The sequence below is a fragment of the Solea solea genome, chromosome 6 (genome assembly GCF_958295425.1).
Source record: "Solea solea chromosome 6, fSolSol10.1, whole genome shotgun sequence".
Lineage (NCBI taxonomy): Eukaryota > Metazoa > Chordata > Actinopteri > Pleuronectiformes > Soleidae > Solea > Solea solea.
In genome coordinates, this window is record NC_081139.1 from 21,612,014 (window position 1) to 21,639,562 (window position 27,549).

Consider the following 27,549-nt stretch of genomic DNA (forward strand, 5'->3'; position numbering starts at 1 on the left):
CACTCAGTGACTGTGAAAAGTCAGACAAATAAAAGCCGTGACATGAGAGATTAGAGGTGATTGTGGTGAGAAAGGGCAGGACAGAACATGTGAAAATAATGACTAGGTGAGCGCAAAAACTGTACAAAATCCTTCAGTTAATGGTTGCAGATAAAAATGATGCAGTGAGAACAAAACCATCTGCCAACTCCCCACAAGACAATACAGTGAAGCATCCCCCGTTGGTTTTGTGAGGATGAGGTTTTAGTTTCTGTTGCTGCTTTGCTTTACTTTGTTTTCCTTCTGACTCAATAAAAACAAGCTGAAAAAAAAGAAATTAGGTCGTGACTAAGCTAAGAATATGCAGGGTGTGGGTGTGGTGGCTTTAATCCTGCAGGTCGACCGCAATCAGGATCACGCATACGTACTGTATGAACATCTGCATTCAGTCATGCGTCTCATGTACGCACTTTCATTTCTGGGAGCAAAAGGATTTTCATTGATTTCTGAACAAAAAAGGGAAAAACACAGCTTGCATGCGTAACTCACAGGCTGTGCACAGCTCTTAGATCGTGGGTCAGCTGCAGTTTGTGGCCATCTTTCTTTTTTTAAAGCATCATTTCTTAAGAATGCTGAGAAAAATACTCCCATTATTGGTTTAGTTTTGTGGCTCATCGGTGAATATCTACGGTCTTTTCAGTGAAGTGAACTTAGTGAATCAGTAAACTCTCTGCATCTTTGTGGCTTGAATAATTAAAAATAAAAAAGGGGTGGGGGGATTGATCCACAAAAGCAAATCACAGCCTGATCAGGTTCCACTGTGTGTTTGTGACGCAGTTCTTTGCATATTGGGGGAGGTAAATATCCCTCTAGTGTGACTGAAGTGCGCTTGCATGAATCTTTAATTTTTAGTACAACTGGCTCCTTTTAATCAGCGCACAAAGTGGGGGAAAAAAAATAAAGTGTGCATGTCTGTTGGTATTACTTAAACACTCAGCTATGAAAATCCCCAGTAATGAAAAGATACCAGAAGATGGTCACAATGTCTATTTATTTAGATATTTAGTCTCTATTTAAATAACTAAAAACTGGACTTGTTCATTCAGATTATCATTAACATTTCCAACAATGATTTAAACTTCAAGCACACGGTCTATTTTATTTGGTGTCCTGTTATTATGCTGTTCCTCCAGGACACAAATGTAGCAAGAAGTCAGTGAATATACTGTAACTTAACATTAGTGAGCATGTTTGAACACTTTAAATAGATATCATTCTACTTCTCCTTCTTTTGCCTGATAGATTTTCTTGCTTAACAATACAAATAAAAACTGCAGACACTAGAAACAAACACATAGAGAAACAATTATTCCAGGCCCATCTTATCCCATAAGAAGTACCAGTGCGTGAATAAAAGTGCAGATACTTAAAATAGTAATAGTAAAATAGTAATGGCTCACTTCAAGGACTGCTTTTAATGCTAAGAGCAGAGACTGTACTCTTCATCCCATCTCCTGAAAATTTCAGCTACTTATTTAAGATCTTTTTAGTTTAGTTTGTTTGATGATTATTACTGCAGATGCTGCACAACATTTACATTCTCACTCTTCTGCAGGACACCTAAAATCCTTCATGTGGGAGAAGGATTCTTCCCCCAACCTGGAGGGAGCGATCCAGATTTTCCGAGCAGATGGCCTCAGATTTGAGACGCTGACTCTCATCCTGCCCTCATTTTTGGCTGCTAACGGCCCCCGTGTGTGCTGAAGGTCACAGTCTGAGGAAACCAGCAGGAGCACATTGACTCCAAAGAAGGTGGTATGCAGGTCATGAGATTCCCAAACCAGATACTCTCCTCACCTTTACAGTAAGGATACGGGTGCAGCTCTGACGTTAGTTATAAAAGGATGGCTCGATACAACATATTCCCACAGAAACCCCACGGGGAAACAATTCTCTGTCTTCAACTGCACAACACATGTGTCCATTCCCATTAACACCTCCGATTTCCCACTACAGCCAGAGTGTTCTTCTTTCTACAGTAAGGCTGTGATTTTCACAGCACAGTGTTTACCACACAAAATAGTAATTCAACACACTTTTATCACTCAGATAATTGCCAAGCACGTCAAATATCACCGATGCAGTTCACATAAGATGCACTTACAGTATATCCCTGCCGAGCTGTTGCATGGTCGCTGTGATTGTTTTCCCTGGCCTCCACAGTGTAAATGTTGAAAATAGAACATGATTGAAGTTTTAATATCAGCTATTTCTTCTCTTCGTGCTCATAATATGACTCAATGTTGTGATAACCACAGGAGCTCTATTCCACAGTGAAGGTTAGTTGTTATTGTTATTTGATAAATATGGTGGTGTATATAGTATGTATACGTGACGGATACTATAATGTTACCTGTTTGAACCCAGTCTGCCAGCTGCCATTTGATTTCGCTCTGCAGACACGTCTGGCAAGGACGACATTTTGGCCAACCAATCACAAAGCCCTGGTGCACTAGAGGCGGGGTTAGCGCGATGACGACAGAAGCGACGCCTAGCAGCTTTTGTACACGTCCAACATGGCAGCAGACCAAAGAGCAGCTGTCTTTTGATTTTCGGCTGTTGCTTCCATTTTCAGTGACCTGCTCCACGGAGCTCCCCCAGGCAAGAGCGGTTCGATGCCATCGGTCCTAGAAAACTACTACAGACATTGCTGATACTTTTCCATTGCTCTACATATGTCATCCAGATCACTGGTCTGATTGATTGTAGGTCTATCCAATTGCATACAGATGCATTTGCATCTATGTCCCACATGGAGCAAGGACTATAAAGACATGGTTTGGCTTTGAGTTTGCGAGGACTTGACTGGCCCGCACAGAACCCTAACTTCAACTCCATGGAGCACCTTTGGGATGAACTGGAACAGAGATTGTGAGCCAGGTCTTCTCATCCAACATCAGTTCCTGACCTCATACATGCTCTACAGAATGAATGGACACAAATTCCCATAGAAACACTTTAAAATCTTGAGAAGTCTGGAAGCTGTTATAGCTGCAAAAGGGGAACCAACTCCATAATAAATGGAAGTGAAGCTCCTTCTTCTGCTACTAGCTCCAGAGAATTAGACAACACTGCACATGTCAACAGAGTCCGTTCCGACTGAGCGCTTGATGATGCATGTGTACACACATGTCTTAAATATCTAATATGCTCAAGACCATTTAAAACCTTTTTTTTTTTCATTTATCCCAGCCCTCCCAATCACTTTTCAACACAAAGCAGGAAGTTTAATTTCAAAACACAGCAGGACTTTATATAATCACCTGTCTTAACATCTGGTTTACTGTAGGTTTAGTGTCTTTAACTTGCAATATAAAGACTTATTTATAGTAGATGTGGTTTACTGTGTATATGTTCTTGTAATGTTTGTGCCAAAACAAATATGTAGCTAAAATAATAGTAGAAAAGATGAATTAACTGTGGTGTGGTGAACATGCTGTGTGCATCACTTTAGTTTAGTTTTCACTTTAGTCAACCCTGTGGGAATAACAGAAGCATATATTTTTCTGGGTGAGACAAGGTAACAATCTTACGTGCGCTTCCGTACAATTGTGTGTGGCGCAGGTCTGTTGTTTTTACAAAAACAACCCTATACAGCAAAAAGTGGAGGATTCTGTCTAAAAGAAGTTAACGATGATGCTCTTTGACAGTTTGCTGTGTTGCCACAAGGGATGTATAGTAACTCGGGCCTTGTGTTATTATTTCAGCACTTGCCACACAAGCATCTTAACATTGCAGTGGGAATTCATGTTGTGCATGTCGCCTCAAGGAATAAAGACAAAATCCTGATCAAACACAAATGTTTAGCCTTGTTGTAGTATAAGGCAACGTTGGGCGTAGAATTATGAATTATGTGAGGAGTATTGGTGTGTGTCAGATTGTAATGTGCTGACTTTTGCTGCAGTGCTTCTGTTCAGCGACTCGTACACGGTGGAGGCGTCAACTGAAAGGCTCCTCATTCTCAAATGTTGCCAGACTGCATTGCGCGTCCGTCGCTTTCGCTTTGCCTGAGCTTCAAGCTGCACAAGTTGAAAAAAGTTCAACTTTCCAAGCATCAGTGCGAGTTTTGGCCGATCAAAATATCTTGTGCTAATATTCCAGCACAAGTGCTGGCCAATTAAATCACATTTATGCATTTAGCTCAAACACTACACCGTCAAAACAGAGCTGGACAAGGACAAGGTTGTTCTCCTTTTTTTTGTGCACACAAAAATGGTGAACACGCCATCACATCACCTTTGCTTTAGCTACATTAGCAAAATTGGAAACTTTCCATTGATATTAATGGAGGAATTTAGTCAAAATTGAAGATTGGGAACTTCAATATCTGATTAAGACGAGCTCAATTTTAGTCTGACTAACATGTTTACATGACATTGAAATAAACTAATTATTGACTTTAACATGCATGTTAATGCACTGAATGATATTTCTTAATCGCAGCATGCTAACTGCAGGGCTAATGAGGCCACACCCCCTACATTCACTGTGCATTCCGCCATCACATGAGCCCAAGAAATATTTGACTGTTCAATAAAATAATTGATTGTTCAATAAAAGAATTAAGTTTCATTAAGTTCTACTCACAAATGAATGTTTTTTAAATGTTTCATTTCGCATGCATGTCTGCGTATGACAAAACAAAACGCTTAGAATTGTATATGACACCGTTTCTTTACATTACCTAAAATTTCCAATTAATTCCCATGAATTAATTTCCAATTTGCAATATTCCCAAAAGTTCTCATGGAAAGTTTCTTCAAATTTACCTCAGATAACCGGTCCACCATTAAACATTTTAGCATGCCCTACATGTGAGCTGAATAATTGCAGTTTGACATGTGAATATCGTGGTGTACTCACGGTGTAGACTGAAGGAGATGTTGATGACCCTCTCCTCCGTGAAGCTCTTCAGATTGGGAATCTTGGCACATTTAAGGTGTGTGAACGAGGGGGAATCTCCCACATGGATCCAGCAGACAGACTCCTGAGCATAGTGGAAATCCATGGCCGTGGTTTGTTTGGTGCTCGTGGACAAAAGGCTGTGGACTGTGGTGCCACTCAGCGACGTGGCTTGGATGTTCTGGGAGTTGGCGATCAACAGCACAGGCAGACGATCCACTGGTACTGGAAATGTGACATGACAGAGAGGAAATATGAGGAACAGAATATCTCTCGTCAGTGATTCAGTGCTGCTGTGTGCTGGTACTCACCATTCTTGGCTTTGCAAGAGCGATTGTCTGGCTGGGGCAAATAGCCCTCCACACAGGAGCAGGTGTAAGAGCCTTCAGTGTTCGTGCAGGACTGACTGCAGGTGCCATACACAGCGCACTCATCAAAATCTGAACCACAAAAAACAGGCATGGTCTTATTACTCAGTTAAAAAGACGACAAATCAAATTTCAGGTCAGAAATAGTACTAAGAAAAAGCTCCATATCAAAGAGCTGATAAAAAGAAAACACGTTCACTTTCCTCGTCTATTGTTTTTCATGTTGAGTTTGTTTTTGTCAGGCTGAGAAACAACCTATTGTGCTTTTTCTGACAGTTACTTGAAATATCATGTTTTAACATCAAAGTTCAGTTCAATGTTCACCGTGTAATAGATTTAAAACATTACCACATGACACCATCAACATACTCTAATGCAAGGACGAGTACTTACTTAGATAGAAGATATGATAAGAGATATTTTAAAAGACACAAAACATCACAATGCAGCCTAATTGTGTGCTTTCAAATGGTGATTGTAATTCTTGCACAATTCATTTTTCAGCTTCAGTTTGTGACTCATTAAAAGTGCCACACTGCATTGACTTTATGCACAAAAACACAGGTTTGCAAATGTTGCACCATCAATGCCAGCCAGTCCTCAGGAACCCCCTCAGCTAATGAGGTCTCAGTGTTTCTACACAGGCTTTTGTAGAGAATGGCCCACACTCCCACGCCGCCTGAACAACCCACTGAGTGGTTTAGTTTCCAGGGAAAAAAACCCCAAAAAACCAAGTAAACACTGGTGCAGCTTTGAGTGCTGAAAACACTGCAGTACTGATGTGGAGTATCTGTACAGGTAAGCATGTAAGCCACATAAGCTGCAGGACAAAGCGCGTCTTACATACATCCAGTGGGATTGTTATTGTGCGGTTGCTGACTTATTACGTGCAGGAAAAAGAGAAAGCAGAGTACAAGAGGACAAGAATTGTTTGTTATAACCTACATCCCTGGAATATTTCCTCGAAAGCTGCCATTTCTTTTTCGAGTTAATGCATGTGTTTGTGTTGCGTGCACGTGCCACTGCAGCACTGACAGGAACTCACCTTTACACAGCTTTCCGTCCGGGCCCACCTCGTATCCATTCTTACAGTAGCACACGGGCCCTCCAGGAGTCACTGCGCAGCTTTCCTGACAAGCCATGTGCGTGCAGTTGGATATGAGCTCTGGAGATGGACACAGGAAAGAGGATGTGATAAATGCAGGAACAAAGAGGGAAGTGTTTAATTCATGATTCTTTCCTGTGACCCCGCGTTGCATCGGTCTGCAAACACAGATGACAGCTGATCTAAGGGCATAAGGGCTTTGTGTATAATCACCTATTTAATGCACCACTCGTAACCCACAAATTATACCGTAATCGCTTATGTTTCATTCATCCTGTTTGGGGGGCTACCTGGCAAACACGGAGCCTGCAGCATGCTGGTGGGTATCAGGAGCAGCTGAAGCTGCTACAGTTCATTCTTCAGGGAATATATATGGGCCAACAGGAAGCAGGGATGACTAAATACGTGATTTATGTGACTAAATTGTTAGTTACTCAAGTGTATGTATATATATATATATATATATATATATATATATATATATATATATGTACATATATATATATATATATATGTATACATGTGTATAGATATATATATGAGGAGCTGATGCCTGAGAAACAAGACTAAAAACAGGGGGAAGGTCGTGTGCATGCTTGCTCCATATGCATATTAACTGAAATTGACGATATTTTAGCCTTCAGGCTTCTTCAAGATCAGTCACATTTATAATGTAGGTCACTCCCACTTGACACATGAGCTGGCAATCACAAAAATTAATATCAGGGGGAATTTGATAGTTTAACATAGAAGCAAAATATACCAAGAGCGGATTCAGACTACGCCTTAAAACAAGTTCTTCCTTCAGTCTTCAGTTCATTCTGAAGATTAAAAAACAGATTTTCCAGAAAACTGATGATTTGGATAAGACCATGAATGAAATGATATAAATGAAGCTGCTGCTAAAATACAGAATTATATCAAGGTTTGAGCTTCTTAAATAAGAAGCCCCTGATCTGGGGGGTGGGGTGGTTGATTGTCAATTGTGATTGCCTGCACATGTGTCAAGTAGGAGTGACCTACATTATGAATGTGAGTGCCAGTGTCACAGTGTTGGAGTGTTTGTGATCTTGAAGAGGCATGTGGAGCAAGGCTTGTTTTTCTGTTTTAGGACTGCAGTGTCAGGAGTGTCATTGAAATGTCATTACATACAAAACCCAATTTCACAATCGATAGCTTCCCGCTTACCCCCGACACTCTCCATATCTATCAAATATGGAAGGGCCCAAATACCTCCAAGTCAGCTGACTTTTTTATTTTTTTTACACAGTGCACCGTACATCCTGTGAGATGCAAATCAAGGCACAGTGAGTCATAGTCAAACAGACTCAGTCATGTCATACCAGGCTGAGATGTATCACTCAGAAAATGATTCACTTTGCCCAGAAAAGCTGGCAGACACTTCACACTAACACAGCATCTCTGGGGAGAGAGGATGAGAGCGGGATCAAGTCACACACTGAAGATTTGCCGAAACAAAAGCCTCACGGGACGTAAAACTTTTTAATCTGAACTCTTAAAGTGTCGTAAAATCAAGCCAATGGCGGCGCGGTCATGCGAGTAAATATTGAGCAGATAAATAGTATGAATAGACGGGCAGAGAGTACACCCGGTTTTTCCTGCCGCTCTCCAGAGACTTGCTCCCTGGGACAACCGCAGTTCAAATTACAGACATGCCCGGAATTTTCCAAAACAAGTCTGAGCACCAACAACTGAGATGTGTTTAGAAAACCAACATGGGCAATAATGTAAACAACCTACCATGACACATACCACAGAATATTTATACCGGAGCAAATGAAAGCAAGTAAATGTTCTGTTTTGATTCCGAACGCACAAACACTCGTATCAATTGCACGGATGACCCTCCACTGGGACACTTGACACCACACCACAACAAAAGATGTTGCAGGGAGATGCGAGATACAGGCTCTTACTGATAATAACGGCTTCCTGCAGGGAGCCTCTTTACTTAAGGCTCCCATAATAAAAATCCCAGCATGCTTAAGTAAAATAATTGATCAGCCCTGTGAGAGCGGCACATTTGTCCTTGCACAGGTTTGTGCTCCGGTTATTCTTGTTATGACTGATGATTACATTTAATGGACAGTCTAGTCAAAACCACATCCCTAACTCGACCAATATCTCAGACATGACGTCCTGCCTCATTATGACCAGGCTGAGGTTCCTGTTAGGACTGAGGTCTTAAAGAGGGAACAAATACAAGCACGCACACACACACACACGCATGCGCACATCAATTCTAACCTCAAAGTCCAGCGAGCCTGTAGGTTCATTCAATTTTCATGTGCTTTCAAGAGCCTCTCACTGTGTTTCTTTGGTAAATATTTCATCCCAGCTCACTTTTAACTGACAGTGTAGTGATGAGAGGGAGAAATAACAGAAATGGGGTGTGTACGTGTGTGTGTGTGTGTGTGTGTAGTAAAGGAAGAGAATAACAGGTTGACCACCCAAGAGAGTGGGAAAATGTTGGGTTTTATTTAACCATTTAATGTTAACATTAAATAAATGATGCAATCACAGCTGCTGGTGTCTGCACAGACTGGACAATTTTCATCAGTGTCAAGCGAAATGAAAATCTACCGTTAACACAAACGAATGTCAGTCAGGTTTTACATACACTTCAAGACGTATATTAATGAGGAAGTGGCGACGACATGTTCGGGCCACTCTGTTGTGTTCTATTCATGGCACATGGCATGAATGTGGACGTGGTCTACTTTGGGACGCGGTTTTTCCACGGCCTTATTATCACCCCTAGAGTCCGCCCTCTAACCTTTTGACAGCTGTACCTACTCTTATAAAAGACACAATTATGATGTCATAAGTCAAACTTCAGGCCATGAGAGTATGATCATTAAAACCCAGACTGTGAAGAAACCTACAAGTATCTCATGACAGCCAGTTGACCTTTGAGGAGAAATGTGAGGCTGAATCACTATAAACAGAACACTTTGTTCATATAGACACAATTGATCACTTTCGGGGAATTCACATCAGTTTGAAATGGAACTATGCAGGTTAATTTAACAGCTTCTGAGGCATTGTGATGGTTAAATGTCGTTGTTGTGGGGAGATCCCACTTCACATTATTGTATTTTTTTATTCTGTCTTTTTAATCTTTTGTATAAGTTTTAATCATGTTTTACTGCTGACTTTCTGATGTACGGTGACTGAGAGCTCTGAAACGCGCCTACTATTAAAGGAATCCCACATCTACAGTATAATATGTATAATTTATCTGTAATATAATGTACTTAACTGTCTTTCTCACAGACATCTCACATCTGCTTGTGTAGTAGCAGAGCCGGGGATCAAACCCGCTGACACTGAAAGACACCCCGCTGAGCCACTGCCACTCCCTTTATTATGATTGGTTGATTCAACTGCAGCAGGACATAGCTGGATAAGACTGTAACACAATTGTTTGAACAGGTCTCACAAGTAAATGAGATTTGAATCTCAGTGTGACTTAAAGGTTTGAAAGAGAGCGCATACACTCAACCACATAATCACTCATAATTAGACCGTGAACACTGAAATAAAGGAGAGTTCAGAGAACAGTGACGAAAGATCACAATTTGGTCTGTGTCTGAAAATTCTCTGAAGCTGTGGTGCTGTCGTGAGCTTAATGATGAGTGTCAACGCAGCCAATCGCTTCTTTCCTCCTCTTAGCTGAAGCTCATGGCAGGACCTTATCACTGTTTACATAATGAATTCCACCTTGTTGTTGTTGTTCTCCTCCAGCAGATGCTCTGTGGCCGTGAGGTGGAAAACTAAATGATACAGAAACGATTTTGTACCTGCAGTCATTACATTATACTAAACAAAGATAACATGCCTTGCTGCAGTTCAGCCATTCACAGCACGTCAGGCTTTCAAGCGCATGGCATGTGTGTTTACATGTGGAAGGAATTTTGTCATGACTTTCTCCCACTTCATTTCAATCTGTTTCTTTGTGTTCACATAAAATGATAGGATTGGATTCAGTTCCATGTTTTGCTCTGATGTGGAGGAAACAGAAGTCGTCCTGCATTTAAACAACACATGAGCGAGTTTTCTTGTTCAATGTTGTCTTGTCTTCTCCTTCAGTCATTCTTGATGCAGCGCCGCCTCAGGCGAGGAGGGGAATACGTTATTCAAAAGGTTCAGTTTGTTTCACATAAGTGCAAAAGCGTGAAAGCAAACTCGGACAGGCTGAATGTTGCAACCCCCAATTGAGTCCCCAATCGCACCGAGTCTAGCGGAGACTATTAGGTGTGAAAATCTGAATCTCCCGTCTGCACAACAAATTTACCCTTAGGTGCTGAGAAAAGTAGAAATCTGACCTTCAGATACTAAAGGTTCAGATGTCCATCCTTTCCTGTGATGATTCATCAACACAATAAAAATGTGACAATATGTTGCACAACGCACTTATTTTTCAATTTTGTTCGATCAGCACATGGGTCATCATGGGTGACTTCCCGGTTTCTTGTTTTTAAAATAACAACTTCCCTATTTTAATATGTATTTACCGGAATGAATGTATGAACTATTTTGCTAACTTGCTTTCGGAAATGCAGACTGTGAGACATACATTGTTTTGCAGTAATAATGCTTGTCAGACTTCTCACTTCCATTTTCTTCATACAGAGCGGACGCACACACACACACTACAATAGATGTGTGCGTCTATGATACCTCTGCAGTGTGGTCCCTCATCCCAGCCGTCAGTACAGTCTGGAACCCCGTTGCACAGTTTGCTCAGGTGGATGCACAGCTCTGTTCCTCCACAGTGGTATTCATTGTGAGGGCACCATGACACCGTACTATGAGGACCTGAAAAACAAACACAACACAAACACGGTCAAATATACACAACAGCCAGGTTGAATCAATTGTTTTTCTTTTTTTGTGACCCATCATTCTGATTCCAAATTGACTCCTTTTACTTGGTTATAGGAGCAAGATATCCAATCCCATTGCTCATTATTAACCCTGTAAGACCCACTTACAGTGTAAATTACAACGTTTAGCTGCCCCAAAAACAAACCTTTTTTTAAAGAAAAGGAGAAGCCAAAAGCAAATTGTAAATATTATTTTCCCAACTATTGAAAAATTAAAAAAAAACCTATAGTCTTATTCATGTAACTTTCCATTGTACTTTTATTCTATTCTGATAGCTTCTTCTTTTTTATTATTCTGTTCTGTTTGCACAATACCGAGACTGAGCAGCCTCCTCATTTCACTGCACTTCCTTGAATCCTTGAACTGATTACACACAGTTTCATGTTTGAATGGAATGAACCAAAAAAGATAATTGAAAGTTAACCTACTGACATTTTTAAAAACATTCAACTACTGCAGCTCTAGTTTATTTTCATGACTGATTTATGTTTCTCATTATAAACAATATCAAAGTAGTCAGTGATGGGTTTTCAGTGAACATATAAACTTATACAAGTAAGTAACAATGATTTATACTTAGACTACAATGAGGAACAAAATAAATAAAAGGCAAAAAGTGTTTTTTTTCTGCTTGGTTTTGCAACAAGAACCACTCTCAGCAGGCTTAAGCACAATGTCAAATCACAATGAATAACGCCACAACACCTTCTCTAACAACACAGCTCCAGCTGTGCAACTCCACACACTCCGGTGCAAGCCGATTTGTTTGGAGCCATGAAAGCACATTTATTAGAGTATCATGTAGCTGCTAAGTTTTAAGATTGATTTTACCCCGGGCTGTTTGTTGTATGCCTTCTATGTTTGTCCCTTTCATCCATTCTGTTCTGAGTAAACTGCTCAGTAGAGCAGAAATACTTTAGATCAATCTTTTAAAAGGCTGCCCTTTCATTCTGCCAGGGGACGGCAGACTTACTGACAGAGATCAGGCACTGAGTGTGGGAGACGACATATTTGTCCCACTGCTAAACACAGAGACATTTCTCGACCGTTTTCACCAAGCGAGAACCCATCAACCAATCTGTGCCTTTAATAACTGTGGATTCTGCTGGGTTCGCAGCCCCCGTAACACACCCAGATACAAGAGGTAATCTTTTTGGAGTGCACAAACACTTCCTCTTAAGCCTCTTTCCAACATAACACTTAACTTAAAGCGGAACTATGCAGTGCTTTTTACCCTAATTGAACTCTTCTGTTACATCCTGTCTTTGCCGACAGGATTTGGTGTGCGTACTTCTCGTTAGCGTTAATCCTAGACCGTTTTTGATATCTAGAAAATTCAAAAACTACGGACTAGCCTTTCGCCCATGTCAGCTGAGATTGGCACAGCACCCCACATGTCCCTCATGTGAAGGATAAAGCAGTAGAAGACGGACGGATGGATACCGGAAAGCAGAGAAATAGAACTTTGCACCCATATACTTGTCATTATGGTAGCCCTCAGGACTTCCGTGACCGTCCAATCACAGACGAGATCCACCAGCGTGTCACATGTTTTTGGCGTCAGCTTACGGTTGATTAACTGCCAGATAGCGAAAGTGAAAGTTATCTTGGAAAAAGGGGCAGAAGCACTCGCTCATTGACTCATTGATTTTTTTTGACAATACTTCAGCCATAAAATCAATATAAATCCAGGCAGTGTCATTATCTTGATGGTCATTGTGATGGTCTCCACACCCTGCGAGATCAGAGCTGCTAAACCTTCTCAGTCCTCAGAATCAGGAAGTCTTGCGAAGTCTCGAATCTTGCGGGGGAAACAGAAATTGCTTCACGGCACTACACACGCCCCCAAGCCCTTAGGCAAGGTTATAGGGTTATAAGATCAAGGCAGTGATAGTTTTTTTTTTGTTTTTTTTAAAGCAGAGAGTGTGAATGACGAAAATTGAAAAACAGAGAAGAATACAAAACAGATGCTGACCATTATGGACATGGCTCCACAGCCTGTGTTCGCCGACAGTGACGATAATGCGGTAGATAATAGATTTCTACGGTGGTGTTGTAAAAAGATATACTCCAAAAATGTAGGGGGAGCTCCGTAGAGAAAAAGGCGAAAAAGCGACCAGATCAGAATCGCCACCAACATTAATGCTATCAGGTAAAAGATCGTGCAATGTGGGGCTGCGATGGGAATGGTGCATCGCTGGCAAAAACAGAGCAGGTGAAGAAGAAATGAATGTGTTCACTCCGTTCTTGCATTCCCACTGATACCGACTGCAGCCAAAGCCAATAAAAACTCAATCATCTGACCAGTAGTGGAAAAACCCATTTACACCAGGGATAAAACAGTTGTTGTTTTTTTTACCAGTGGGGATAGAGTATTAGAAATATCCTTTCTGCTTTATATTATTTGGAAAATCAAAGGGCCAAAATAGCTCGGCAGCGTAACTCTGTAATGACCCTTAAATGTTGTCTCACAAGTAATTACAGCAGCTAAACAAGGTTAATATCACCAACAACTGACGTGTCATTGCACTTCAACACAGACCCTCAGCACAAGAGCAGAAACACTATAATCAAACAGGAAAAGCCGTTTATTTAAAGAGCAGGGGGAAGCTAGTTTAGACCCACACCGAGTCACAACACAGATGAGACGACGTACTTCAGGCTCTGTCTGACTAAGCACACGGATTGATCAATCAACGAAAGGCTCCATGTCGTAATGCTGTTTTCACGAGTTAGGAAAGATGTCGTGCTTCGTTCCCGGTTGTGTTCTGCTCTTGTCCTGTCAAACAAATGTCATCAAACCAGGATGTTTTCACCAAGTGTCTCTGTACAAATGTATTCCCACATGTCAGAGACTGTTGACATTCGAAAAGGAAGACATTTTGTTCAAGAAAAACAGGCATACTTGTCAGTGTAGCGCCAGCTAATTTGTTCCTTCACCTCAGTTCTCAATACTTCTGCCTTCCCCCTTCTCAAGCATCATAGATGTAGATTCTTTTCCTGCTGCCAACTTAGCAAGCAAAACCACAAGGCAGAAATCCAAAGAATCATTGTGGAAGCTGGGGAAAAGCAGCAGGAACTACAGACGCACCATTATTGAAGCCGGGTCCACCTTCACTACATCTAAAGTATATCCACATTCTTTATAGAGGCAGAACTCAAATAAGCATGCCAGTGTAGTGCATGCAGGATCCACTAAGAGAGGACGTTGTGACCCTGAAAGAAAACAACAACACATTGATCTTGGATGGTTATGTTTGGCCTAAAACCCCTCCAAAGACACCAAATCCATGCAGCTTTGATTTAACACATAAATAAATACACTCGTAAAATCCTCTGCCAAGCACAGTGACCTTTTCTCCTTCACGACATTAGAACCGGTCGCCGCAGCCTTGTGAATCTGACCAGTCTTTGATCCCAAAAAACACAAATGACTCAGCCCATGTCCATCCAGTCCTCGGGCACAGACAGTCTCTGAGTGGCTGTGTTTTCACTGTGCAGGATCTTTGACACCATTATTCACAGGACATTAACCACGTCATTTAGTTATTAACCACAATTGCTGCTTGTTAAGACATGATAGATAAAACATCTGCCTGCTCAAAACACTTGTGTGTGTTTCAACCACCGCAAACAATGTTACTCCTCTTCCTCCTCTTCCTCCGCCCATGTGGAAAAGTTCAACTGTGTTTGTTCCCACCTCTTACTCATTCTTTCTCCTTCTGTGTCTCATCACACTATTTACCTCCAACATCTGTTGACCTATTTGCAATAATTGTGTAAGAAGAGAGGGAGACGAAAAGTGAGAAAAAGCAGAGAGGAGAGACCGAAGACCAAATGGAACACACCTCGTCCACAGGAACTGGACGGAGCCCCACAAGGCTTCATTCTTGTGCGAGTTGGCAGCGCAGCCACTGTGGAAAAAGCTCTGCTAATTTGAATTAAACGGGGTCTTTTATTCAACATTCCTCTTCTGTGAGGGGAGCCAGGTTAACAGGCCCAAAACCTTTTTGTTTGAGAAGTTTCTATTTGCTTGGTTCTTCTACGCAGTTCATCGTCCAGTTTGATGAAAGATCTACAACGGCTGGTGGGAACAGCCTCGGCTATTTTGTTCTGTAGCTCAATTAAGGCATATAAACGGAAGTGTCTCTGTCTTAACGACCAATGTAAGCAATCCTTGTGACAGTGCTGCCAGTGACGGGATATTGATGCTGGAGATTTGCCTATTCATTTCATATGGAGACCCAAAGGCTGTTCCATTTAGGCTTAATTTCTTTGCTACGCACGTCACAGATGTCAGCAGGCATCAGGACAGATTAAGAAGTTTTTCCATTGGTCTGTGTGACTCAACAAGTTGCCTTACTTCAAATGAATATCAGGGGATGTTAACGATTAAGCATTAGTCAATGAAAGTAGAACTTTCCAAGTCTGGTTGCTTTTTTTTTTTTTTGCCTTTTTCTCTATGGAGCTCCCCCTTCAGATTCAGGGTTACATATTTTTACAACATCACCGTAAACATCCATGCATTGTCCACCGCTTTATCCTCACTGACGTAAAAACTCACCGCTGACGCTGCCCCCTCCCTTCCCCTCTGCTGACCATGTGCATTTGTTTTCAACAGAGTCAGTGAAAACCAGCCATGGAGCCATTGTTTGTATGCTTCTGTGTTTTTCAGTTATCGCCATTCGAAGAAAGCCGGTCTGATGTTTCCTTGTGTGTGGACCTTCACTCGGTCGGTCAGACAGTTGTTTCCTCTTCCGATGAACTAGCGATAAAATAACGCTATTGCTGCCTTGATCTTATAGCCGGTACCTTGCTAGGGTGTGTGTGTGTGTGTGTGTGTGTGTGTGTGTGTGTTGTAAGACCTCCTGATTAAGCGTGGGCCAAAATGTGGTAATATTGTCGCCAGACTCGATATGCCAGGGCAAATATGGATTTTGTAAATGAATAAGTTAAGGCACTTCATTCATAAGAATTTAACCCATGAAGAAGTTATTTCATTCAGTCATTTGAGTGTGATTTCTCTGGACCTCACATGCTTCTAGTTGTGATTTATACCAACAGAGGACACACATCATCACAAAGGGCACTAATATAATTGTCAGAAGAAGTCAAAAGTGCCTGGAACAAATCTAAAGCTAGGCACCTTCACTAGAACAGATGCTGCCTTCAATTCACATCGAGGTCAGAACTGGGAGTGAGTGCATCAGGAACACGGAGTGAGTTCACTATGTTCCAGTTAAGAAGTTGAAAATAAAACATGTTCACAAGTGTATCTTGGCCATTACTCTTCTACATGGTATTTGGTCTACAGATGAAAATTAAACAACACTATGTGTTCGAATGATGGGTTAGGGTTAACCCAAGAAGAACCCAAGAAGAAGTAGACAACACTTGACTATTTTTCTGCAAGTCGCCACTGAAGCTGAACAAAGCCTTCCTTCTCCAATTAGTAATGAAAACAACTTGCTGCATGCTGGATTTCAAATGCCTTGCACGAGTGGAGTCCTTTAGCCGATGCACACGGAGGTAGATCACATGCGCTCTACATCACACGCTGAGGTAGTGAGGGCAGTACCGGTGGTGAGGTGGGCACAAGAAAACTAAGGCTATTGTTTGGATCACACAAATCGGCTGTGGCCGCCTGTAAAGCAGGCTGAAAGTGTTGTAAGCAGCATCACATGCGAAGCCTGATCTGAACTGTGCCTTGGCCTCAAGGAGAGAGAGCTGGAGAAGCGTGAGGTCCATGGGGTCACAGTGCTAAGAGGAGAGGGTTGGTTTCATTTAATGAGCTGTTTCAGAATTAATATTTTAAGAATCATTTTCCATAGTTTTTGCATCTGCACAGAAACTTTTTCTTGACCTTTCACGGCCAACATTTTTGCAGAATTATTCATCATGGAAACTGTCTCTTCATCTGTGTTTTCTCTCCAGTGGTAGAAACGGGCCCATCTGACCGAGAAAGAGTCAGAATCTGGGTTTGGATCCGGCCGTCTCTGAGCACAGAGACTGTGAGGCCGTGGGGATTTTCCATTCTCTAGTTCATGCATTTTCTTCCAATACGCCGGTCGGCACAATGCTGATTCAACCAATAACACACACACAAACAAACAAGTTGCTGCCAGTGCTGGAGCAAAACATGAAAGGGACTTCATACACGGCAGAATGAGGACAACTGTAGAGCGGCATCAAGGCTAACCACTGCCTCACATTTCTTTGTAAACACAACACACATACATGTACAATGTGCAGCTGATTCTACTGACAATCATTAAAAGCACTGAGGCACACATGAATAATGCATTTGTTGATCCAAACATGCCTCATGAATAAAAACAGTTGCACTACTTTACTGCCCACAGCTCTCAATAACATCAAGTACTAGTACTGGCTTTTTCTGACCACTGACGTCCATGTCCTCACAGACTGTAATGCTGCTGGACCACATGACACATTCTTGGAAGGAGGCACTCAAATCTTGACCCAGCAGCAGCATCCCCCGCGGCTCCCCCCTTGACCCCCACACCCCCCGCCCTGCCAAAGCAACTAACATCCACTGAAGAACTCGGACATTGAGCACTGAAAATATGAGGTGACAACACCAGAGTGTCCATTTTAGTAAGAGCGGACGGAGTTAGTCTGTGTTTTGATGTTGCAGCTTGACGCGGTCTTGTGAAAAGCCTCACAGGAAGCAAAGGAGCAGGCACAGCAGCAAAGTGCTGAAGATAACGACGCTGCTGTTTATTTCTGTCAGCCATCCCATAAACACTTCGCTCTGCAGGTGAAAAACAACACATTAACCTGACCTACAAACACAAGCAAGACTTTCTTCTTTCCATCCATTTTCTACCACTTTCAGCTGACGTAGGGCGACAGGCGGGGTCACACCCTGCAAAGATCGCCAGTCCATCGCAGGGCCACATAGAGACAAACCGCCATTCACTCTCACACTTATGGTCAATTCAGAGTGTCCAATTCATCTACTCCCCATATTGCATGTGTTTGGACTGTGGGAGGAAGCGTGGAAATTTGCCTTTGGTCCACCAACACAAACATCACAAACGGAGAAAACACAGAAAGTGACAAAAACAACACAGTAAAAATAAGATAAGAGATAGTCATGAGAACAAGAGACAATTGTAAAAGACATGAGAAAGAGAAAAAAATATATAATTATAACAAATCAATAAAACAGACACAGACAGGGTTAAATTAAATTAAAAACTGCTCTTTACTGCAGCTGTGGATTAAAAGCTTAGTGGTCGCTTTGTGGAGTTAAGAATACACGTATTGCACTTGGAATAAAGGATTGTTTTAAGTTGCCAAAGGCTCTAACTGCGTAGGATGCCACAATACTCCTCACTTTTTGAGACAAGGATTATTGGGGTTTACTAATTATTTTGGTTGCTGTTGACACCATTTTAGAAAGCTTGTTTTTGTCCTGAGGTGTGACCATACCAGGCGGGAAAGTGGAAAGTTAGAAGACTTTCGACAAGACATTTAAAAGCATAACACCTAACTAACAACTATAATGGCGAGTCTGGTGAGAAGGCTCCTTTGCTAACCCCTCAGGGAACTACGGTGGCCCTCACATACCAGAAATATGTCGTCCTCCCCATTTGCGTACTAAGCTTCCGCTTCAAAACACAAAGCACATGCTCTTGCTGGTTGGTTTGTTCAGGCTGCTGTAGATGGCCTCCGAAAAGCAAGGCCCGTATCTAAACTACATAAAGGCTTATTCTGAGGCTAAACAAACACACTTATGGGGAGGTAATTTCTACTATTAACTCAATATTACACACTAATATGTGCTTTCTTTGTACTCTTTGGTCTTATGCTCATCTCTGCTCGCCCATCTCCTTCCAAGATATCAACACTACATTTTCATTCCTTTTTGGTGGTGTGTGTGTGGGGGGGGGGGCTTCTTGGGGGGGCTGGCATGGTGACAATCAAAGCAGGAAGACTAAATCCAGCTCTTGAAAGCACAACAAACTGAGCCCTCTCCAAACACAGCAGAACCACTAAACAAACAGTGCTATCAGCACAGCAGATCACAACATTCATATGTCAGTGAATAATCGGCGCTGGCTATCAAGCGGGAAAAAGCAGACAGACGTACACAAATGAAATCATTGGTCCCACTTTTCTTTACAAAAGGAGGAGTCACACTGTTCAAAAGTGCCACCGTAAACTGAGTCTATTGCTGAGAATGAACAGGCTCTTTCTTCGACTCACTTGCCTATTATTTCCTTACAATGGACTGAGGATTATCTTAAAACCATTAGTCCGATGCATGCTTTCTTTGGAGAAGAGGAGAGAGAGAGAGCGGGAGAGAGGGAACCACACTGTTGCCGCAAAACGACTTAATATCTGAGAGGCACTTAGTCTGTTTTGGCTCGGAGTCCTTACCCAGAAAGTAAGAGGCCAAGTTAAATCATCACAAATGAAGCACCAAGCTCCTCTCCAGACGTTCATTCCCACTTGTTGTGTAGACTATTACACAACTACTTCCAAGGACAGATAACTAATTATCACATAGAAAACCAGACAAAGGACGGAGAAGGATGAGAAAATATGACCTTCCACATCAGGATACAGCATGTAATCAAGACACAGGGTGGTTTTTGAGAGAGTAGCCATGAGATAAAGACAGGGTTTCAACATCTGTGGCTTTACCTTTAAGGTGCACATCTGGAGGCTGATTAATCCATCATTACAAACTCCACTGTATCGCTCTTCTTGACCCACACTCCTACAGTCTCCTCTAATTTAAAAACCCCTGACACACTTTTCCTGCTTCAGGAGCCAGCTATGCCCTCTCTTCTGGCCCTAAAGCAGAAACGGTCAACTGGTGGCTGCTGGCTGCCATCTAGCTCACCACATCCTTAAATAGAGCATGTATATATACACATGCATATACATATATATATATATATATATATATGTGTGTGTGTGTGTATTCATACATATACATATGTAATTATCACCATCACAGACGCTACAGTTCCCCTTAGAGTTCGACTTGTTTAGGCTTCTTTCAGCTCAGCTTGTTTCGGTTCTGCAATTTGACTGATTTATTGGTTTCTGGTGCAGCAGATGGAAAAAGAGTTTGATGGAACAAATTCACACCACACGGCTACACACGGACGTATAAATAAATGAGCAGAGTGGACCACTTTTATCTATGCATACACACAAGTTTAGAGAGCTTTGACGTTGAAAGTGGTCCAGGAAGTGTGCCGAATATTCACGTGTGTGACACTGATGGATTAAGACACTGAGCCGTGGGGAAGGATATTTTTTTTACTGTATTTAAATTTGCTCTAAAGTGTCCACGTGGGGAGAATAGTAAAGAAGAGCAGCCCATCGTGGCTGCGCGATCCTGTTAACATGGGGTGAACAAGACACTTGAAAAGCATCTCTGATTTCTGTTTTTAGAAAAAGGGAGAACATCACTGTGGTGGCTTCATGAGAGAAACTAAACAGAAGGGGAAAAGAGCAGAGTGAGATCTCGCTGTGTGTGCACTCACACACCTGCAGGAACAAGGTGGTGGCAGAGGCAACAGACTCTTTCATGTTGAATAAAGGTTGTTTTCCTTGACACGTTGATGCTTAGCGAGACTGGGTGGAGGCTGGAGACCGTGGCGGGATCAAGCAGATCACTTCCTCTTCATATCTGCCGGGTATAACCACTAGCTTTGGGTCAAGTGTGGGTGTATCTTCGTCAGCTGCGGGTTTAACGTCCAAAGATGTTCTAAAAAAACTTGCCAGCGTTGCTTTCCTGTTCGAGGCCTTCCATCATTTTATTGACAGCAGTCAGTGTGATGCCAATTACGTCATGAAAGATAATGTTTTCCACTCTAAAAGTGGCTGTTACACAAGTGATTCATTTCCTAAAAGACTAATTGCAGCCTAGGTGGGAACTGTCTTTAAAAACGGGCCTTATTACAGGGCAGAGGACATCATTGTTGCGTTACACACTTCCTGTGTTTCCAGGGCACACTCACTACGCGTGGGAACATCCAGGACCCTAATAATAAAGTCAACAGCCCCCTACACGTGTTCATACTCTAAGCAAAGGCTATAGACCTCTTCATTACATGGCTCTCAAACCGTCATTGATTAGTAATTCAGATCAAAGTCGTACATTAAGGTCATATGCCCAGACAAGCGTTTTGTTTTTGTTTTACTCCCTCGGCATCCTTCTATGCCAGACTGACCCAGCACGCAGGGGCACAAAGCACAGCATTGTGGGGCTGACACAGCGAGGCAAAGCAGCTGCACTGGACAGTGGCTGACTTCACTGGCAACAGCCAACACCGCAACAAAGGCCACTGTGAATCCTTGTCCACATGAGTGAATAAATAAACCTCTCTCATGCATCTTTCAACTTGAACATCCGCACTTATATCGCAACAATTAAACTCTGTTGCTCAATATATGGGCGGGTAATAGTTTTTCATCAGTTTTGATTTTTAATTTCCCCGGCGTCTCCGCTCGGAAGAGTGGGTTCCCAGCGTTCCTGTACATATTCTGTCCGTGACGAGCCACTAAACAAGCACATTTATCTGTATCACAGAGCCGATGCTGGGAGTCCCAAAAATGTTTAATGTTTCTTTTCTATTTGAAATTTGTTTTTTTTGGATAACTTCTAGAAGCGACAGAAAACCTAACGTTGGTATTGAATGATGTATGTGGTGTGTGGTATTTTAACTAAATACTACACTAACTGGAACAGTGCATTTGTCTATTTCCAACTGGTGATTTGGTAAGAAATTAAATTTAACAGTTAACTTCACCAGAAGGACAGTGTGTGTGTGTAACCCAAGATAAACTACAATTCCCATATTCATCATAATTTAAAGACGACGAAGGAAGCATAGAGGGCATAGAGGAATAAGCTAAATTGGGTTTTTGGCTGTTTAGCTAGTATTTTTGGCCAAGTCATTGTTTGTGGTTCATGAGATTGGAAAAGCACCTTACTTGCCCATTTATTTAAAAGACATACATCCCTGTTAGTAACCCACAATTCCAATTACACCATCTTTTCAGACCTTTTAACATTCCACTGACTTCTGAGGTCGATCATTCTCTAATAAAGCAAATAGCAGTGTTTATTCCAATCTCTTGACATCTTTCCTCAGTCATAATCTTGCCAGTTTTAACAAAATTAACTCTCTGACTTTTGACTTATGGATCCCCCCAGAGCATAGGTGCCATAACTGCTGGTTTCATGAGAATTAGGGATGAGCTGATAAGATACCCGTGGCTGTGACATCAGTATTGTGTCTGACACAGTAGCCTAGAGGGAGTAGCATGAGGAAGGCGATGGAGGCACACGGTTTCCGTTTCAGATGGAGACACGTATGAAAGGAGGCTGTCCTCCACATGAGAAGAGGGGAAAGAGCAGGTTGTGAAACACAGCAGGTTTCTCCATTGCTCTGGGCAAGTCTTTAATGACTTCCAGATGTACTCTCAAACCTTCTCAGTGTCTAGACTGCAGCTACACACACACACACACGCACACACAAACTGCCCCTCACCCAGAGCCCTCTGTCCTTTTAGAAAACTACAGGTGTTTCAGCCTGATTTAAACTCAACCACACAACACTTTTAAATGTGTGGGGGGGGGGAGTGTTGCTCAACAATTTCCTCTGGCACATCTGTGGAATTTTCGCGTGTCACGGACATCGTCATATTGTGTCGAGCAGTGTGTTTGGCAGTGACCACCTGTGTGTAGACATCTTAGCTTCAACTGTTGGACTACTCTTAATAAAAAGTCAATTTAAAATCTTTTATACTGTGTGTCAACAACTTCATTATATCCGTCCATCATCAAAACAAAGACACAGATATGGATACAAAGGAACAAGGTGAGGAGCCACATGGCAACATATGGCATGTTTCCACAGGCTCGACTCGACTTGACTCGGCACAGCACGGTTAAGTTGTGTTTCCACTAGCATAGTACCTGGTACCAGGTACTTTTTTTAGCACCTGCTCTGGTGAGGTTCCAAGGGAGCTGAGGCAACACTATGCGTGACGTCGTCAGACTACCGGCCACTGATTGGTCAGAGTGCCGTCACAGGAAGAGACGTCTGACACAAGAATCAAGCCGAACAGTGCTGAATTGTAAATCAGTCAAAAAGACTTAACAATCCTAAAAACGTGGGTTAATCTCCAACAGTAACCAGGGAAATGTCTAAAATGTCAATATTTAACAGAGGAGTCTGGTGTATTTAGCGACAGCACTGCTGAGCGCGAGCGGCATCACAAACCTGCCGCTGTATTTCAGTCCAGTGACTGTGTCAGACGGAGTCATGGAGGAAATACTGAACAAATCTTTGATTCTAATGAACTGATTCTAATGATTCAGTTAAACTGAAAAGAACTGCTTTACAAGTCACTAGTCACTCGTTTGCGTGTCAAACGAAGTCACAGCAGTTTCATGCAGCCGTGCAGTGATGACTCCGCCCACGTTGAGTAGGTACTATTTTGAAGTGGAAAACCAACCTAAACCAAGGCGAGGTGAAGCGATGCGAGCTGGGACCATAAGTGGAAAAGGGGCTATAGTGGCTAGCACTGTTGCCTCGCAAACAAAAAGGTCACCAGTTAGAATCCTGGTTCGACCAAGGGTCTTTCTGTGTGGAGTTTGCATGTTCTGCTTGTTTCCTCCAAAAACTCCAAAATCAGGCAGTTTAGGTTAATTGGACACTATAAATTGACTGTAGGTGTGAATGTGAGAGTGAATGATTGTTGGCCCTGCAGTGAACTGGTGATCAGTACAGGGTGTACTCTGCTTTTCACCCTATGTCCCCTCATGTGGAGGATAAAGCAGTAGACAATGAGTGAGAGTGAACAAGGTGACTTCTCCTATCAGGATGATATAATGTAAACTGGCAAGTGAAAGAGCCGCTTGGAGGTGTGTAGTTACACTGAGACACGTCCCCGGAGCATAAACTGAATATGTTGTGCAAGTCATTAAATTTTGTCGAGCGACAATAATCAAAAATCGAGCATAAATCAAGCTTAAAAGGTCAAAAAAGACACTGCTGCTTACACTCACTTCCCAGGGATTCAGCCGGGAAGCATCTTAACTCTAATGAAGACATTAAAACGACAGCTGTCTTTCTCAAGTGCTACCTTTTCGAGTTGTTTTTGTCTCTCGAATGCAGAAGGAAATCGCATTCAACAAGAAAGACAAACTTCATAAATCTCCTAATTGGGCATGGCAGAAACGTTTGAAGGCAAATGACCCCTCCAGCAGTCTGATAAAACATCCCATTGTTGTCTCCAGCATGGCTGTGGTTAGCCAAATAAATCTAATAGCCCATCAGTCGCAGTCTGTTTGCTGATGGCTGCTCTAAGAGTCTGTTTGGAGGGATCAAATGCTGGAGGAACATTTTAGCATTTTTTCCTTTTTGCGATTTCAAAAAATGCAAAAGGGGATTTGAGATCTTTGAGATAAATGTAAACTTTGTGTGTGAATATTGTTCAAATGAAATATACGGTAATTCTCACAATTCCAGAGCAAGATCTAGTTTGAAACTAGTTTGCATTTATCTTAATAGGTTAATACTCAAATGTATACTGTTTTGTTTACCAGCTTTTAACAATCACTTAATACGAGATAAGCACTGAGAAAAACAATGCAAAAAGCATTAAAAAAAAAATTATTAAAAAAGCCGTTTTGATTAAATGGAAGACATTTCTAGAATAGTACACAGTATCTAAATACATCTTTTTGGGGGAAAGCATTCCTCTCAAGGCTTCACTTGCCCTGAATTGTGGCTAAACCTCAGTCTTTTGTGGAGTAACATGTAGCACGGTATTAAAAAAAAGAAAAAGCAAACCGCTCACAAACACAGACTGGTAACCTTCAGCATCTGGATACAATACACTGGTCTGATTGAACTCAGATACACTTACAAACATCGGGCTCCTCGTCAGAGCCGTCTGGGCAGTCTTTCTCCCGGTCACAGCGCCAGCCCTTGGGGATGCACGTCCCATCTCTACACCCAAATTGCTTCGGGCTGCAGGTCTTTGGGACTGAAAGGAGACAAAGACAAAAGTAAATTAATGAAAAGATTTCAGGCGCAAAACACCTCCTTTTGTGCTCGTGATCTTTATTCGTGAGGTCTCATTAGAAAGCAGGGTTTGTTGTGCTCAGAGCCAAGAGTGGCCCTCAACTGCCCTAATTAGGTTCTGGAGAGGATAGAGAACGGATACACAAAGAACACACACACACATACACACACTTGTGAAGCCCTGGAAACACTGAGCATAAACTTGCTGCACCTTAATATCCAGGTCAGTGTTTTGCGGTGATGCAACATGTCTGGAAGATATAAAATGCATCTTGTTCAGGGAAAAAACATCCTATCATCCCTTTCCACCTTCAACAGAGGAGGGAAAAACTGCCCTCCCCATCCACAGCTAAATAGGTGTTATGTATTTAAAACCACACAAATTCAATCTCTCTCAGCACATGGACACACACACACACACACACACACACGCACACACACGCACACACACGCACACACAAAACCTCAATGCTGAGTCACCCAGAAGCTTCAGGGGAAGCTCATCCAGCTATTTACTGCTGAGACGTGACTTGTCTTATTAAACAATTTTTTCAGCAAAAAAAACAACATTTTTTTTAAATTAAAGTCATAGACAACATTGACCTGTGCGGTTATTAGTTTTAAAACAAACTCAAGTGGAAAAGTATGAGCAGAACGGATCCTTAGAATGATCACCAAGGGCCCCCCCAATTATGTGTGGAGGGGGAAAAAAACATATTAACAAAAAAAAAACACTTTTGTGTAAGGTTAAAAATATAAATATATAAAAATAACAAATAGTTAATGCAATTTACAGTGTTATATTAGTATCAAAAATAGTCAAGCACTGGCTACTCCAAGGTAGCTAAACTCAGCTTAGGGCCCCATAAAGGCTTGAGCCAGCACTGCTTAGAACTTTGCTGTCATTGAGAAGTAAAGAAACAAAACCCCCTTCATCTCTATGCTTTCTCTGTCATTTTGGTGTAAAAAAGAGTACCTTTAATTAAATCTTCTATACATATGCGTTTTACTCGGAACAAAGCTCTGTGTTATTCTTGTAAGTGTGGGGCACGTTGCTTTGTAAGTTACTTTTTGTGGTTTTAACACACACACCAGCCTCGTTTTGGGAGGAAATGTTGCCAGATTGCACTATTTTCTGCTCAACAGAGCAAATTTTTACTTTGACAGGAAATTGATTTAGGCAGGTATACAAACAAACTAAGCTCTGGTAACCTGCCCAAATCCACTTTTGCCCACCCAGTGTGAGCTGTTTTTGTACCTACCGGGGGAGGCCTCCACCCACTTCAAGTTACTCTCACTGCCACTTCTGCAGGTATTACGTGAACTTTGTGAAGAGTTTGGTCTGGTCCTCCGCTGCTGTTGCCCCTTTTATCTAGGTTTGACATGTTGTGCATGATGCCTGATGCCTTTCTACCATTCTATCAGAAGTATTTTTGTCCACAGATCTGCTGACTGCTCACTGGCTATTCTCGGAACATTTTCTGTAAACTCTGAAGATGGTTGTGCATGAACATCCCAGAAGATCAGCAGATTCTGAAATGCTCGGTCCAGGCAGTGTGGCACCAACAACCATGCTAAGTCAAAAATCCATTAAATTAAATAAAAATTAAATTGACTTTCTTTTCCCATTCTTTTCTCGGTTTGAAAATCAGCAGGTCACCTTCACCATAAAATGTATTGCATTGTATTGCTGCTGTGTTAAAACAATTTCCCCTTGGGGATGAATAAAGTATTTTAAAGTATAATAATAATATAATATAATAATAAAGTATTATTTTCTATTCTATTCTATTCTAAAAGATCAGTGATGAAGAGCAAAAACATCCCCTCAGCCACAAGGTTGGAGCCCAGATCACTTTTTGGCAACTGGACTACTCCATGTTATTATTTGCACTAGCCCTTTACAGGTATTTCAACAGGTAAAATTGGCCTAGAGGGCTATACTATTTAAAATATGTCACACCCCAATGAAAATGAGTGATTTTGACACACAAATATCCCCCCAGCCACAAGATGGAAGCCACAACCACTTTTTGGCAACTGGAATACTGGAAGTTACTATTTGCACTAACCCTTTACAGGTATTTCAACAGGAGGTCTATGATGTTTAAAATAAGTGCATTGAGTTGCTGCCATG

At 41.9% G+C, this 27,549-nt stretch overlaps 1 protein-coding gene across 6 annotated transcripts in view; it reads right to left on the reverse strand.

Annotated features, from left to right (window-relative positions):
* The window catches only part of LOC131460698 (low-density lipoprotein receptor-related protein 1-like), a 117,783-nt gene that overhangs the window by 69,245 nt on the left and 20,989 nt on the right, over nucleotides 1-27,549 (reverse strand). For all 6 annotated transcript variants that reach the window (XM_058631414.1, XM_058631413.1, XM_058631412.1 and 3 more), the window contains exons 2-6: nucleotides 25,255-25,374; nucleotides 11,119-11,256; nucleotides 6,355-6,474; nucleotides 5,253-5,381; nucleotides 4,903-5,166 (exon numbers count right to left, since the gene is read on the reverse strand). In XM_058631414.1, coding sequence (XP_058487397.1) covers nucleotides 4,903-5,166; nucleotides 5,253-5,381; nucleotides 6,355-6,474; nucleotides 11,119-11,256; nucleotides 25,255-25,374 — 771 coding nt within the window. The remainder of the gene's footprint in view (nucleotides 1-4,902; nucleotides 5,167-5,252; nucleotides 5,382-6,354; nucleotides 6,475-11,118; nucleotides 11,257-25,254; nucleotides 25,375-27,549) is intronic.